Raw genomic sequence first — 17,685 nt, forward strand, 5'->3', positions numbered from 1 at the left:
GGTTTTGGGTTTCTAATTAGAGTTGATTGAATAATTCATCACGAGTAATTTCTTACACATTTAGTAGCTTTTTTTTTCTGTTCACAAATTATCTGTGAACACACATAAGACTTTAGCTTCAGCTCATGCCCAGCATAACTAAGCGGGGAGGCAAAAGTGGCTCTAAACTGCCATTCTGCTTCTCCCAATCCTGGGGCTGAGCTGCCCTCTGGTATAAATTAGAGCAGCCACATGGCTCTCTCTAACATATATTGGCTAGCACAGTACCCTAAGGACCATTCTTCTGGCCAGAGATAGCTGAAGTGTGCCATGATCCAGTCACACCTTGTCCCACCCAAGTCATGCTCTGAGCTATGTCATCTATATATACTAGTGGAAGCAGGTGCTGTCAAGTGCACTACACTCACTCTCAACCCTTACAATAGGGCAATCACCAGAAGGACGGAGTTAATTTCTAGAGCCTCATAGAAGAAGGCAAGATGGTTGCCAGGACTGCTTTTCAATCAGTGGTAGATGCAGCTGATACGTCTCCAAGGGGGATGGCTTCTGCCTTTATAATATAGTGCAGGGAATCATGCCTTCATACTTCAGTGTTTCCAGAGAGGTTCAAAACACCTCTGAAGATCTGCCCCTCGATGAGACTCATCTGTTTAACCAGAAGACAGATATGTCTTTGCACATCCTGAAGAATTCCAGAGGCACCTTCCACTCCCTGGGTATATATACTCCTGCTCCCAACAGAAAAATTCATAGGCAATCATACAAGCCTAGACCAATGACTCAATTCTACCACCAGAGACCTTATGAGCCACCTCAAAAGAGAGATGGGGTTGAAAAGCCCCACATCTTCCACAGCAGATTCTTCACCCCAATCCCAACCCTCAGTTAAGCGTTGTTTTCGATGGGAGATAGAGAGCTGCAAACCATTAAGTTCAACACCTGCTGATCCCCATGCACCCTTTGGGGTTTGTCTAGCACTATTTTTCAACACCGGGAGTGCAATAACAAAGGACAAATGGGTTCTGAATGTCATTCATTCTGGCTATACAATAGAGTTTATATCTGTACCACCTCCAGTCTCCTTTCGTGCCCCCTTTTGGGGGCTACTCTCACGGGAAGATTCTTAAATAAAAAGTAGAATCCCTCTTACAGCAAGGAGCAATACAGCAGATTCCTTTTCAGTACCAAGTGTGGGGTTTTCACTCAATGTACTTCCTAGTACCCAAAAAGATCAGTTGGAGACCTGTTCTCAATCCTTGCCATCTCAACAGTTGTAGTCTCAGACTAAAGTTTCATATGATCATATTGGCATCTATAATTCCATTCCTGGAGAAAGTCGTGGTTTTCAGCTCTCGATATGAAAGGCGCCTATATTCACATGGACATCCATCCTGCTCATGGATGGTTTCTCAGATTCATGGTGTGCACCCACCACTTTCATTACAGAGTACTCCCTTTTGGAATTGCTGCTGCCCCCAGGGTCTTTACCAAGGTGTTCTCTGTAGTAGCAGCCTTATATCAGATGGTAGGATTTCACTGTTTTCTCCTGTCTCAATGATTGGCTTCTTGTTGCCAGCACAAGCCAAGAGCCTGTGAGTCGACTTTGACAATGCTGCAGCTTCTTTTCTCTTTAGGGGTCCATGCAAATTCCAAAAAGTCAATCCTCACTCTAACACAGACTTTACACTCCATTGTGGTGTCCTTAAATACAATCATAGCAAGGGCTTACCTGCCAATGGACAGGTTTCAGGCAACGAACAATCTCATAGACCAAGTCATAAGCAACTCTTTAGTACTTGTCGAGATTTGTCTCTCTCTCTCCTGGATCATAGGGCTTCATGCACTTAGGTCATGCTTTTTTGCCAAGATTCACCTCGGTTGCCTGCAAGCCTGGCCTCAGACAGTGTACTTACCGAATCTGCAGTCCAGGAGCGCCATAGTGACTATTCCAGCCAAACTAATATCCCTGCTATGGTGGAAAAATCCCCACCAGGTATGTGTGAGCATTTTCTTCCATCCCTCCTCACCACATAGGATGATCATTACAGATGCCTCCCTGTTGTGTTGAGGAGCCCACATCAACACTGTACAGCACAGAACACCTGGATATTTCAAGAGTCCAAGATGTAGATCAATATTCTGGAACTGCAACCAGTTCAAAGGGCTTGAGAAGCCTTTCTCCCATTCATTTAAGGTCACCATGCCCTCATAATGTCAGACATCACACAATCGGATCACCCTATTGGCAGTCTACCTCTCAGGGAACCTAGCGTACTCTCTCAGCAAACGACACTGTGATGAATAATATTTTTACTTAGTGGGGGACCCCCACCAGAGACCTGTTTGCCTCCCAAAATGAACAGGAAGTATGGCATATACTGCTCCAGAGGTGATGCTTTACTTCTTCCATGGTCAGTCCGCTTGAACGATACCTTCCTTCCACTACCACTCCTACTTTGGGTCTTACAGAAGATTCAGCAGGACAGAACATGAATCATTCTCCTTGCCCCCAACCAGCCCAGACAATTTTGGTTTCTGAGCCTTCTATGCATGTTACGTTGGGCACCGATCATTATTCTGACATTTTCCTAACTCCTGATTCAGGAAAAGAGCAAATTCAAGCATCCCAGCCAACATCTGCTTCATTTCAGGGCTTAGTTTTTGGATCGGCATTGTCCTTAGAATGATCATGCTCTGAAACTGTACAGAACATCTTTTCTAACAGTAGAAAAGATTCCACTAGAAAATGTTACCTAGCCAGCTGGAGGCATTTTTCTATCTGGATATATCAACTATATCCCCAGAAGCTGCAGATATGCCTCTTATTTTTGTCTATATACACTTTCCTTAAAGACAGCAGGTTTGTCCATCAACTCCTTATGAATCAACTTGTCACAATCAGTGCATGCCATCCACCTTCACAGGGTACCTTGATCTTTGCACACCCACTGAACAGCAGATTCTGGAAAGGCCTAATCAAAACCCTTGGGTAAAAAAAGCCAGGTCCTTGATGGGATTTGAATTTTGTTCTTTTGGTACTTGCTAAGCCTCCCTTTGAACATGGAGCTTCTTGCTCCATGTCTCTCCTTTCCATTAAAGTTGCATTCCTGGTAGTGATCACCTCAGCCAGGAGGATTGCTGAGCTTGGAGTCCTGATGGGAGATCCCCCTTTACTATATTCCTTAGGGACAAAGTTTCATTAAGTTCACCCCAAAGTAGTTTGCATTTCACCTGCACCAGTAAATTCACTTACCTGTGTTTGTTTGCAGAACCTCATGCATATTCAGAAGAAAAGAAACTCGATGTTCAATCAGCCTTGGCCTTTTACCTGCAGAGAACGAAAACAATCAGAGTTTCCTAGACTATCTGTCACCATAGCAGAAAGAGTTTGGGGTTAGACTCTATTTTCTCAAAATGGATCTCGGGCTGTATTTTGCTCTGCTATTGGCTGACTGATTTTTTTTCCCCCTTCTCTTGGGTTAAGGGCTCATTTCACAAGAATGCAACATCTATAGCATCACTTCAAAAAGTGTGTCTACTTGATAGCTGTAAAGCAGTTACATGGAGTTTTATCCACACATTTGTGAAACATTGTGCCAGGGTACAGGACTCCTCTGCTGATGCATCTTTTGGAATGGTGGTCCTTCATTTGTCTGTGCCACCCTCATCTTCATACCCTCCTCCTACGTGAGTGCTGCTTGTTGTTCACCCATAGTGGAATACACATTGGGACCAGCGCTCAAAGAAGAAGAGAAAGTACTTACTTTATAGCAATTAAAAGTTCTTTGAGATGTGTGGTTCCCGTATGTATTCCACTCCTGTCCTCCTTCCCCCCTGCTTCAGATTGTTTTTTCATTCATGACAGAGAAGAAACTGAAGAGGTGGTCAGTCTGTCCTATCCTTCATCTCCTTGGTCAGAGGCACAAAGCATGCAAGAATGCATGGTCAGACCAAGGATTCTCAGGCGCTGGGTGCATGGAGCGCATGCATACCCACAGTGGAATACAGATAGGGACCACACATCTCAAAGAACCTCCAGTTACTATAAAGTAAATAACTTTCTCTCACTAGTAGCTCAGCAACAACCAACACTCACATCTACACTGGAGTTCACATTTTCCAGTGATTAACAAAAGAATAAAGAAAATGCCAGAAAAATTGACTACATTTCACACATCATTTGTATCCCATTCACTCACTGAGATCATGAATTAGACACTATGTAGCGAATAAACCATTCTTGCAGGCAGCCAAGAAAACTCCCAAACAGTGGGCCAAATGCTCAGCTGGGGTAAGCTGGCTTTGCACCATTGGCTTTGAGAGAAATTAATTGCAGTACGCATTGGCCACAACTTGTGCAAGTAGTACAAAAAATCAAAACTCACTTTAAAAACCAGGCTTGCAATTGCAGGTCCTGTTTGTTCAAGGGGCACAGGAAAGGAATGTAAAAATACACAATAAAGAGAAGTCACAAGCTTGCTTGCCATACATTTTATAACCATAGATTTGAAAAATCAGTTTCTCTTTCATTTTATCCTCTAAGCTCTGAACTCAACATTCCTTGAATGCTTAACTGTGTTAGATAAGAGTCCATCTGCTGAAACCCAGCATCCTTTTATTAGACCTGCCTTTAATTTTACGACACTGGTGTAACTTTGTTTAGTATGTGAATGCAACCAAGCTGAAACAGTGCAGCTTGCAAAACTCTGAGTGACAAAACTTTTATTGAGAGACCTGTTAAATGTCATAAAACAACATAAAAATTACATTGGCAGTACCTCTAAAGAGTGCTGAACTTCTGCTTTTAGTCACTCTCCTTTTAGTTGCTCTTTTGAAATCACACTTTAAACTCACCCATCCAGCAGTATTCTAAGTGTTACCTGAAACACAGCGATATTTCAAACATCAAGCAATGCTGAAACCACAACTGTAACCTCTTTCTCCATTGTTATTGCTGAAAGGCCACTGCTATTTCAAGAGGGTCCCTCTAACCCCCTGAGCCTTGCTCACAGCTGCCAATGGATAGTTTTGTAGCCAGAACAACCAGAGCATAAAATGAGCCAGCCACTTCCCCTTCTACCCATAACTGCCCCTTCTCATCCCTGGCTACTCCCCCCAGCCTGACCATAGCAGAATGATGTCTGGCTGCACATGTTGCCCCTGTGCAGACCTAGCCAGGGGGAATTCTTTTGGCATTGCTCCTGTTCTCTTTAAGACCCCTGCCAAAGCAACGTAAATGGGCCTTTGTGGGGATTAGACTCGGCCGCATAATGTACATAGGCCTGAAATAATTGTATCGAACTCCGCTTCCTAGACAGAGAGTAGAAGTTAGTGCTCATGTGGAACGGGTGCAGCTCTGGAATGCACTTCAGGATTATGTAGTGCTCTGTAACCAGAGTCAGGACAGGCCATGGAACTCAGGCCATGGAATCTGTATACTACAGATGTGTTAGGACCAAGATTTGGCTCAATACAATTTAATTGTAATTGTTCCATACAGTGCTTATCTGATGTACACAATAGACAATAGAAAAATGTATCCTCTTGTATTGCAAATATAGTTAAATGGAGATGTCTTCTGTCAACCTATAATAACATATGCATTTTCTGTTGTGCAGGTGGCAAACACTAAGAAGGAGACATTTTTCAAATGGTACAAGGATGGTTCTGGGCTTGAGGTTAAAGAGTTGCCTGATTTACAGAAAGGAGTGTGCCAGCTAACTGTTCCAAGGGTATGATATAATCTACCAATTATCAGTGACAATTTCTGCATAACATTTTACCAGGTTAAGTCCTAAGCCAAGTGCAAATCAGTATTTCTATGGGCCATTTTAAATGAAGGTACATTTGCTACACTTTAGTTCATTGGCATAATAGCTAGCATTAACAAGAGAGTGCCCATTTTTATTATCCGCTCAACCAGTTCCTTCAGGACTCGTGTATGAATACGATGTGGTCCAGATGACTTGTTGCTACTTAATTTATTAATTTAGTCAAACATCTCATCTCTGACAGTGTCTCATCTTTACTGCCCAAAATGAATAGGTCTGAGGCAGGAATCTCCCCATCATCCATTATAGTGAAGACTCATGTGAAAAGATTATGTTCACTTCTCTGTAATGGCCTCATTCTCCTTAATTGCCCCCTCTGCTTCCTAGTAGTCCAGTAGACCCAGTGATCCCTTGCAGATTTCCTGGTTTGACTGTAAAAGGTTCCCTGTCACTTTATTTTATCTTTGGTTATTTGCCCTTCAAAGTGCCCATTAACTTTTCTAACTTCCATCTTACAATTTATCTGCAATAGTTTATGTGCTTTCTCTTGACTTCAGTTGTGCAGGGTTAATATTTCCTGAAGGATATCTGTTTGGCTTGAATAACTTCTTTTGCCTTGACATTTAGATGCACTGTGTTTTCCCCCCTGTTTTCCTGCTTCTGTTTTTGTTTAGGACTTATGATTCTATTATGTAACCTCCATGCTAAGTCCAAATATTTAGATTTCCCCATTTTTGACTTTGACCAACTTCCTAAATTTAAAAAAATATAAAAAAAATCTCCCTTTCTAAACCATAGTGTCACTATATTAGATTTTAATATGTAACTTCTCTGGGGATAGTGACACTATGGTACAGTAATTTCTTGAACCAAATATGGGGTGCTACTGGAACTAAATCAGGAATATTGACAGGGCTTTGCAGTGGAGCCCGGAGCAGCTCTGGAGCAGTAGAGCTGCAGGTTTTTGCCTGGAGCTGGAGCAGAGCTGGAGCACAGCGCCAAAGTCCTGAATATTGAGGCCTCTTATGTGCTCTAGAAGGAAATGTTCTTGAAAGCAATCATTTCATCTGAAGAGAAATTGTCTCTCTAAACTTCGGCCCAATGACATGTCCCATTTGACTAGTTTATACATCAGTAGTTGAAGTCATCCATTATTAGTATCTTTTTTAGACATAATTGACTTTTGGGTCTCACTAAACTACTCAGGCCATATATATTTGTTTATATGGAACATCAGAGAGAAGCAACCTATTGATAGATAATTGAGCTAACTTTGTATTATAGTATAGGATTAGTGATTTAGCACACGTGAATACTATAAATAGAGCTTACTTACCAGACCTAATCTTGAGTTTCTTCTCATTGGTAGTCATTGTTGAAGCAATTCAAAATAAGGTCTTTGATATAGAAAATGGTCTAGTACTTGCTTATATCTCCAGCTCTAATTTCAGTTATACAGTAAATGTGCCATGTTTTATTTCTAGCTGTCTAAAAAGAATCAAGGTGAATATAAGGCAACAGTGTCAGATGACAGAGGTCAGGATGTGACTTCTCTTGATATATCAGGAAAAGGTAAAGCTCAGTTTGTTATAGTGAAGTAATGCATGACTAACAATTCTTCAAAAGATGGCAAAACATCTTCCCTTGAAAATGATAACGCAGGAAACTCTTGTGGTCTAGTTAATTTCAAAGTTCTTACTGTTTTTAGAGGACTCAGAAACTATATCGGCTTTGGGCCAAATTCCTTCAATCTTGGACTGAGCCAAGCATTCTTCCTCAAGTAGATTTTAACTATTCTTGGAGGAAAATATGCATTAGTAAGGGAGGCAGAATCTGGTCCAAAATACGAGCTTAGATCACGGGTAACAAAAGAGGGTTTTATGTCATTAAAAATGATTGAGATAGTGGTGGACTGTTCCAATTTAATGTGTCTTCCCAAACATTGCTCAGTAAAATGGTGTCGGAGTTAGTTAAAATATGCGGGTAATATAGAATGATTTATTGCCAACATAAACAATTTCTTTTTAGCCCCTAATGTGGTGATTTTTCCATACCACTTTACATATAGCAAGGCTACATTCTGAACAATTTTTACTATTTGTTGGTATGTTTCCTTTTTTCTTCTCCTCAGTGTTTGATGATATAATCCTGGCAATGAGCAGGGTCATTGGTAAGTAAATGCTGTCTCTGACTTTCATGTAATATTTTGATATTAAAATCGTGAGAACCTGAGGCAAGCGGGAAATCTCTGGGAATCACAATGCATATCCTATTATGGGGACATTGTTAAGTTTCTAAATAGGGATTTGATTTTACTAATTGACATTATTAAAGGGAAACAAAGAATTATTCCACCCGGCTTGTATTGTTTAGTTACTATAAATGTCTTAGGTCTATTATTTATAGTTTTCTTCATATTAACCTCAGGTAAACAAATGACCATTTATACAATATAGAGAGGATCTGATTCTGATCCCACTGACACTGATGCACCTTAGAAGTCACTTCAAGGTGCCAATGGAGCAGCATCTGTGTAAAATAGGTGTGAAATCAGTATCAGATCAATATTATTTAATCATCATTATACAAACAGTTTATTACTTTTAAAATAATCATCCTGGTAATAAACTTAATAAACAGCAACAAAAGAATGATACTGGACCAGACCCATAGCAGGTATAAATTAGCATAGCTCCATTGAAATCAACAAACTGTGCCAGTCTACACCAAGATAATAACTATTTCCTAATTATAACTGTAGTTTTTGTAGGTGAACCCATGTGTTGAGAGGGCAAGCCCAGTGTCTTTTTGCACCACAGTACACTGTGTTCTTTAATAGGAATATGTTTTATTTTATGCAGGTAAATCTGCTTCTCCACTGAAGGTCCAGTGCACTCCAGAAGGAATAAGACTTCAATGTTTCCTGAAGTACTATGCAGATGAAATGAAAGCTAACTGGTATCAGAAGTAAGTGAGAGTGGCTGGCCAGACACTGAACTCAGTGGGAGATTTAAATAGATGTTAAGGTCTGCAGGATTTATTTTTATTTATTATCTTTTTTTATGACGTTCAGATAGCACCTCCCATACAATTGATCATCCCAATGCTTCTGTAAGACAAGGAAGTATTATCATTCCCATTTTACAGAGGGGGAACGAAGGTACAGAGCTATCAAGTGGCTTGCCCAAGGTCATAAAGGAAGTCTGTAGCAGAGCAAGGAACAGAAGCTCACCAAAGTTCCAGTCAATTGTGTCATCCACAGGAAAGGAGAGTTTGCAGGATAATGTTTTTAAACATAGTAATTCCTTGATATCCACCAGAGAGAGTGTAGGAAATGAAGTAGTTTGAACTGGACAGAAAGGGCCTGAGTCAGCAACACGTTACCCCACTTTTATGCTCATGTAAAGCCATTGAGTTCCATGAAGAAACACAGACATACAATGGGAGTAACAGTACTGAATTGGGTTCAAGGAGCACAAGGAGAGCATCCGTGAAGACTATTCATAAGGTGAGATTCGTATCAAATGTTTCACCCTTTGAACAAATGTGTTGTTAATATGACTTAAAAAGCAGAAAAACTATTTGCCTATTCACCTTGGTTCATGAGTGGCTTGAGATTTAAGGCAGTTTACACCAAACCCTTATCCAGTGCATATGGGCAGAACACTGGTAAAGTGGAGGAATCAACAGACTTATGCATACACAGTTACTAAAAATGTGCCCAATTGCATAATATGCTTTATGCACAATTTTGTCTTTTGAAATAAAAAAGTAGCTCTAGCTAAGACAGAAAGGAAATTATGATCCTGCTATGAACAGAATTATTATAAACTAGAATTATTTAGAGTTAAATCAAAGACTAAAAAAACCTGACCTTCTATTTTAAATTAAATTCCAGCTACCCATTCTTAAAAGGAAAGTAGACAATCTTTGTTTTTCATCAGCCCAGCACATAGCATAGCATGCAGATTTCCAGTCAGCACTGAATCATCCACCACAATGCATAGAAATCCTAAAGCCAGCATGCAATCATCCACTCATTGCTCAGTGGGGAGCATAACATAGTTTCTAGGCAGATATCTATCTGGGCTAGTGAGCTAAAACTAGTTCTCTTCTCAAAAGCTAAGAGCGCTGAAAAAATTCCTTTTCTCATCAAGGTACCTCTTTGTAGGTGTGAGGCCAAATCAATCCTGTTTGGAAAAATTATTTATTCAATAAAAGATAAATTCAATCCTGACTTTATCAATTTAAAAATTAATCCAGGAAAATATGATTGAGAAGAAGGAAGGAAGTACAGACCATGTTAAATTAAGTTTGGCTAACGGGAGACAAGAGAAAGTTTAGGAAATAATCTGGAGCAATATAATTACATCAGTATTTTTAAAGAACTCCTTATTGATTTATTGTAATTGGGAAGTTTGCTTAAAAGGAATGGCACAATACGCCCTCTGATATGTAGTTTAGTTTCCTAGTATATACTTCTCTGCCTTTCCCTGTTGGTTGGCAGTATAACTATCTGGTTGCAATAGGAAAGTATAACTGAATGTTTTTGCAAGACGTACATGAAGTTCGGCTATTTTTGAAATACTTTGTTCGCACAATTTTTTTTTACTTTGCTATTTTTTGAGTGGAAAATATTTACTTTTTAAAAAATGCACTGATAACTGAAAAAAGCCTTTGTCCTTTCCCCCAAGCCCTTCAGCTTTGGGATTATAGCATGGAGAGATTCAGCCCCAAAAAAGAGGATTTTTTTTCTGAGGAGGTTAAAATGAAAGCCATATTGCAACCTTAACTATAGCAAAGAAAAAAATAGACTCTCACAGGCTCAGTGCCACCAGTGATTGCTTTTGATGATACACAAGACTGCACATCCAGGAACCTCTCTGAACTTATACTCATCTGAGCTTCAGACATCTCTAGAAACAGATAAATAGAAATAAATAGAAATCTGACTCCATGACAGAGTTTTATCTTTGATCACCCAGAGTCCCATCACATCTCTGATGGTAGTGTACCAAAGCATAGGTTGGATTCCCTGAGCACCCTATTCAGTCTTTGCTTTAGAAATTTGCACTTCCCTTTGCTTCTTGATCCACAAACAGCGATCACCAAAAGCCATGGAGCTTTACAAATAAGTGTGGAAAAGAGATGCCTCAACCTGAGGGGCCAAAGGCACAAAGACACCGCAGGTGTATGAGTTATGGATACCTGTAGCTGGGGCCATCTGGTCATAAAAGGAGAGGAAGATAGAGGGAACCCAACAGATATTGCTCATCCATGTGGAAATCAAAATGGGCCTGGACTAGGGTTATCAACTCTCCCAGTTTCACAGGGAGTCTCCCGGAAGTGGATTCTATCTCCCAAAGGCTACTGAAGCCAATTCAGGAGATTTTAGGCCATTAAAAATTCTGGCAATGCAATGGGCTAAGGCAGGATTGTGGGGAGGGAGGTGAAGGGGGATCTGCGAGCTGCCCCCACCCTGAGCACCGACTCTGCAGCTCCGATTGCCTAGGGAGCTGCTGGGATGGTGCCTGCAGGCAGGGGCAGCGTGTGGAGCCCCCTGCCCTCACCAGGGGCTGCAGGGACGTGTTGGCCGCTTCCGGGAAAGGCATGGGGCCAGGGCCGGCAGGGAGCCTGCCTTAGCCTCACCACACTCCCGACCAGGAGCTGCCTGAGGTAAGCGTCACCCAGTCAGAGCCTGCACCCCCACACACCCTTTGGTACTCCAACCCCCTGCCCCAGCCCTTAGCCCCCTCCAAGAGCCTGCACCCTAACCCCCCTCCCACACCTGAACACCCTGCCCCAGCCTGGGGCCATCTCCTGCACCCAAACTCCCTCCCAGCATCCACACCTTTCACCCCTCCTGCACCCCAGTCCTCTTCCCCAGCCCTGAACCCCCTCCCAGAGTCCACACCCCTTCCTACATCCCCACCCACCGCCCCAGGCTCAGCCCAGAGCCCCCTCACACTCTGAACCTCTCACCACCAGCCCAGAGCCCGCACCCAAACTCCCTGCCCCAGCTGGTGAAAGTGAGTGAGTGAGGGGAAGAGCAAGCGATAGAAATAGGGGGGATGAAGTGAAGGGGGGGTGTCTCTAAAAAGGGGTGGAACAGGGGCGGGGCCTCTCAGAAGGGGCGGGATAGGGAGCGGGGCAAGGGTGTTTGGGTTTGTGTGATTAGACAATTAGCAACCCTAACCTGGACCCAGCCCTGCAATCATTCCCAATGAAATCAATGGTAGTTTTACTGGTATTAGGAATTCAAATTTGGGCCCTAAGTGTCAGAGATTCATCTTATTGCAAAAAGAAAATCTAAAATTTCATGCTGAAGTTCATACTACTTTTATTATTAAATTATTTCAAATAAGTTAATATAGGTGAAAGAAAAAGATTCTGTACATTGGGAAAGGGGTATCATTTGCTAATGTTTCCCCATCAAATTGGTTTAGCATTGTGATATATTGCATACTAGTTTACATGTTTGTTCTGATGTGCAAAAAGCCTTACAAACGTTATATATAATGTATGTGTATTTATATACGCATATGTATATAACTGTCTGTGTGTCTATAAAAAAACTGCCTGTCTCTCTCTCTCTCTAAACAGCATATATAATTATATATACTGTGTGTGTTTGTGTGACATGCACCCACAAACTCACACTATATATACAAAGAAAGAGAGTTAGATTACAATCCAAAGATTGATATTTTAACTTTAATGGTTCAGAAATGTTTCATAGCCATATTGCAAAGAAAAGAGAATTCACTGTGAAGTTGTTCTCAGTAGTTGTAGTTTATTTGTAATTTTAAGCGCATTATGTTATCCTTTATAAATTTAATAGCCAAATATTTTATGAAGAATGTACATCAAAGCATTTTTAAACATATTTTTTTCATTTTTTGAGGGAGTGTAAGGTTTCTTCTGGTGAAAAGATGAAGATTGGAGGTAGTGAAGAGGTTGCCTGGCTGCAGATATGTGAGCCCACTGAAAAGGACAAAGGGAAATACACCTTTGAAATTTTTGATGGCAAAGAATCCCATAAGCGCATGCTTGATCTATCTGGACAAGGTAGAATCCTGAATATATTATAGTTCTGAGGTATGACGCATTTTCATAAACTGGATTAAGTGGAAGAATAACTATAAAAATGGAAAGCTATCAGCCAAATTCAGCCATGCTATAAGTGGACCCAACTTTTCTGGATACCTTAGCATTGAGACCATTTCCACCAGGACTGATTTTGACCCCATATGTTCCGTTTTCATTTGATATGTTGGTACTATGTAATTTTATGAGAAGTTTTAAAAGAACATTAACATATGAATGAGTGACAACATTTATGTTTACTTGTAGATAAGAACTATGTTACATTTTATATAATGCCCTGAAATATTTCATTACAGCTTTTGATGATGCATATGCGGAATTCCAGCGACTCAAGTAAGCCATTCATTTTTTTTTAGATCTTGTAGTTAGTGCCTTAATTATACAGTACAATATTAATTTATTTCTTTTCTTTTCCGTCACCAACTATAGGGCAGCAGCTTTTGCTGAGAAGAGTAAGTATATTTTACATATTTTAAGAGACAATCTACTTCTAATCTTGTGACTTTTTTTTTAAATTTGGCAAACTTAATTCCAAGTTCCTATGTTTTTCATAATTCCATGAGAGCAGAACCAACACTTTGTTGCAGAATTTGGCCACAGAATTTGCTGTCATTTTTCAAAAATTGTGTCTAATCCTCTTTAGTTGCAAAGGAAACTTGCCAAATGAGACCTGGGTGGGTAAACCACTGCTATGCTTTCTTAGAGAGCCTGAAACAATAAATTTAAAAGTTGTGAACTTCCTTCATCACACTGGGATGTTGACTTTGAAACGTAATGATAGCTACCACCTGGATGCTAAAAACCTAAATTGCTCTTGCTTTGTTGTGTTCCAAAAGCTTATACTGTCAGAGTCTCTCTAACAACGTCTTCGAGGCAATTGTATGTTTGGTACAAAAATCTGTGGCACATTGTACATTAAACATTTGAGGGAAGCATAAAATAGTTACTATTAAAATAAATAGCATCAGGAATACTGTATGGATTGTATTATTTTCATATTTCATTTAATAAAAATCCTATTTTTAAGATACTGCCTCCTAGATGCTTGAAACTGCCCAAGAATTTCCTTTTGGTCTGAAGTCACCAATTTATAGCTAATACTACATCAAGATTTGTAAAGATTAACATATTTAGTGAGTAATAAATTCTTTCAGACTTTGTGATGGTTTGTTATAGTATGATTATTATTTAATTCCTAGATCGTGGTAAAGTGATAGGAGGTTTGCCCGATGTGGTGACTATAATGGAAGGCAAGGTAAGGATGACTTTTGTCATTGTCATGTTCATATATTGGGATTTCTGTGTTAGTGGGGAGGAGGCAGTGGTTCAGAGAAGTAAAGAACCATGCAGTGTAGCCTTTTGGATGGAGAATGTATTAATTATTATGATTAGGATTATCAAAGCTGACCAGGGGATTTAATGACAAAGTTCCCACTAATTTCAGTGGGAGTTTTGTGGTACATGCCTCTGTCAGCTTTGAAAATCTTCACTCATTTAATTTGAATTAATTATTTTATTATTTATTTGGATGTTTACTGTTCTATGTGAACAAGCCCTCTCCCCCTCCCGCCCCCGCAGCACACCAGATCTGCAACGGTGGTAAAGTCCCTTTTTCCTTTTTATCAGGGGCTTGGTGAGCCCTACTTACAGTCAAGTTGGCCCAAGATCCTGAGCGCTTGTGGCTTGGTTTATAAAGTAACAGACAACCGATAACCCTTACAATGTGTACAGCCTGGGCCCTTGAGGTCGGGACACGGTATAGCATTGAGAGCACAGGGAGAAGTAGAATGAAGTCCATGAGCCCGCAGCTCTCCATGCTGCAGCCCCACTTTCTTCTGGAGTCCTGGTGCTGTGGGATAGGATGGCCAGCAGCAGGCTGGGCAGTAGTAATGAGAGAGGCTGCTCAGGCTTTCCACAGGGACTGAAGGCACTGGTGCTGCATGGAACCTCTCCCTGCACTCTCTGGGCTGAGCCTTGCCCTGGCATAGTTGTTAATAAGCAGCATGCCTGTTGCCAACATCTCTATTCCATTAGCATTAAAGTCAATGGGATGGGGTCAGTTCCTGGCAAAATATTGCTATTAACTGAATGTTGTTAATATCGGGGTTGCTATTAACTGGTATCCACTACAGAGGAAATCAATGACCAACAGGTGGTCGTCTTCTTCTTCTTTGTGTAGTATTCCTATGGGTGCTCCACTTCAGGTGTGCATGCACCTCTCAAGCCCCAGATCAGAGATTTTTCTGCTAGCAGTGCCCATTTGGTCCAGGCATGTGCCCTGTGCCTCCTTGTGGCAGACAAAGGTGGTATAGAAATGCATGGACAAACCACCCTTAGTTCCTTCTCTATTGCTTGAGCTGAGATGGAGCTCTAACTTCCCCACCTTGAGCACGCCTCAGCTATTTCATATTCTTCTTAAGGTAATATTAGTTAGTATAGTTAGAAAGAGTTGTAGTTAGTAAGGCTAAAAACTATGTCTACCCTAGAGAACTTACAGCAACTTACAAACTATAATAGATTTCACAAACTTTATTAAGCACCTGCCACAGGAACATGGGTAGCAATTCCAGTCCATAATTTCAGAGGGCCATTGTCCAAGACTGCTCTTCAGGCATCCTTGGATGTTGCAAACACTGCCTTCACATCCATCTCCATGGCAGTAGTTATGCACAGGGCGTCATGGCTCCAGCTCTTGGGGTTTCTCAGAAAAGAAGAGGACCTCCCCTTTAATGGCCATAGGCTTTTCTCGGAGACTACAGAGGAGGTCTTGCATACACTGAAGGATTTCTGAGCCACTTTACATTCGCTGGACATAATACACCTACAAATAAGAGAGAGGTTAGTAGATCACAAACTGCCTAGAGATTAAGTCCTGCTAAATCCTCTGGATTCCATAGATCCACCGAGCCCCTAGCAGAAGACATATTTCAGAGATGTCACCCACCCTCTGCTCACCCACCCTCCATAACCACCCAACCATCTTCTAAGTATAAATTTTGATGGGCTGGTCTAGGGTTCGAATCCTCCCACATCTCTGGTTTTACAGCTGCACCCATTTGCCCACCACCCTCCATATGGAGACCACCTTTCTTATTTCCAACATGCCTGGAGGTTGATTACTACAGACAAGTGGGTCATAGTGGTTATAACATTGGGCTATTCCATCCATTTTACATCACTCCTACCCTTCCACTCCCCTTCCCTGTCCTCCTTCAGGGACCCTTCTCACGAGCTTGTATGAAGACAGGAGGTGAACTCTCTCCTCAGGATAGAAGCAATCGAACTGGTCCCTTTCCCTCACATGGACAAAGGGTTTTACTAGAAGTATTTCCTTGCACCAAAGGAGAACGGAGTGCGAAGACGAATCTTAGATTTTTAAGACTTCTAAACAAATTCGTAAAGTCTCAAAAGTTCAGGATGGTGACTCTGGCACCTATAATTTCTTCACTGAAAAAGGGGCATTGGTTTTTGGTCCTCAGCCTACAAGATACCTTCTTCCATGTAACATACAGCTTTTGCACAGGAAATATCTATGATGCACTATAAGTCGGGATAATTTCATATGAACATAATTAAATGAATTCTTTGCATTGGTCTTCATGGTTGAAGATGTGAGGGAGATTCCCAAACCTGAGCCATTATTTTTAGGTGACAAATCTGAGGTGTCATTAGAGGAGGTTTTGGAATAAATTGATAAACCAAACTGTAAGAACTCACTCAAATGTGAAATTGCAGAAATACTAACTGTGATATGTTTCAGAGTGGTAGCCATGTTAGTCTGTATCAGCAAAAACAACAAGGAGTCCTTGTGGCACCTTAGAGACTATCAAATTTATTTATTTCGTGGGCTCAAACCCACTTCATCGGATGCATGGAGTGGAAAATACAGTATGTAACCTACTATTTAAATCAGCTTCTGTACCAGATGACTGGAGAATAGCTAATGTGACATCAATTTTTAAAAAAGGCTCCAGAGGTGATCCCAACAATTGCAGGCTAGTAAGTATAACTTCAGGACCTGGCAAACTGGTTGAAACTATAGTAAAGAATAGAATTATCAGACACATAAATGAACACAATTTGTTGGAGAAGAGTCAACATGGTTTTTGTAAAGAGAAATCGTAGCTCACCAATATGCTATTATTCTTTGAAGCATGTGGGCAAGGGTGATCCAGTGAATATAATGTACTTAGATTTTCAAAAAGCCTTTGACAATATCCCTCTCCAAAGGCTCTTAAGCAAAGCAAGCAGTCCTGGGATAAGCGGGAAGGTCCTTTCGTGGATCAGTAACTGGTTAAAAGATAGAAAACAAAGCGTAGGAATAAATGGTCAGTTTTCAGAATGGAGAGAGGTAAATCATGGGCTTTCACAGGGGTCTGTACTGAACCAGTACTGTTCAACATATTCAGAAATGATCTGGAAAAAGGGCTAAACAGTGAGATGGCAAAATCTGCAGATGTTACAAAACTACCCATAGACTTTAAGGTCAGAAGGGACCATTATGATCATCTAGTCTGACCACCTGCACAATGCAAGCCACAGACTCTCAGCCACCCACTCCTGTAACAAATCTCTAACCTATGTCTGAGTTATTGAAGTCCTCAAATTGTGGTTTGAAGACCTCAAGGTGCAGAGAATCCTCCAGCAAGTGACCCATGCCCCATGCTGCAGAGGAAGGCGAAAAACCGCCAGGGCCTCTGCCAATCTACCATGAAGGAAAATTCCTTCCTGACCCCAAATATAGTGATCAGTTAAACCCTGAGCATGTGGGCAAAACTCACCAGCCAGCACCCAGGAAAGAATTCTC

General features: G+C 41.1%; 1 protein-coding gene across 1 annotated transcript in view; it reads left to right on the forward strand.

Annotated features, from left to right (window-relative positions):
- Nucleotides 1-17,685, forward strand: part of MYOM2 (myomesin 2) — a 116,174-nt gene that overhangs the window by 84,451 nt on the left and 14,038 nt on the right. Inside the window, exons 29-36 of the mRNA XM_032777054.2 lie at nucleotides 5,619-5,732; nucleotides 7,256-7,343; nucleotides 7,903-7,941; nucleotides 8,633-8,738; nucleotides 12,676-12,839; nucleotides 13,175-13,211; nucleotides 13,308-13,330; nucleotides 14,078-14,133. Coding sequence (XP_032632945.1) covers nucleotides 5,619-5,732; nucleotides 7,256-7,343; nucleotides 7,903-7,941; nucleotides 8,633-8,738; nucleotides 12,676-12,839; nucleotides 13,175-13,211; nucleotides 13,308-13,330; nucleotides 14,078-14,133 — 627 coding nt within the window. The remainder of the gene's footprint in view (nucleotides 1-5,618; nucleotides 5,733-7,255; nucleotides 7,344-7,902; nucleotides 7,942-8,632; nucleotides 8,739-12,675; nucleotides 12,840-13,174; nucleotides 13,212-13,307; nucleotides 13,331-14,077; nucleotides 14,134-17,685) is intronic.

The sequence above is a fragment of the Chelonoidis abingdonii genome, chromosome 3 (genome assembly GCF_003597395.2).
Source record: "Chelonoidis abingdonii isolate Lonesome George chromosome 3, CheloAbing_2.0, whole genome shotgun sequence".
NCBI lineage: Eukaryota > Metazoa > Chordata > Testudines > Testudinidae > Chelonoidis > Chelonoidis abingdonii.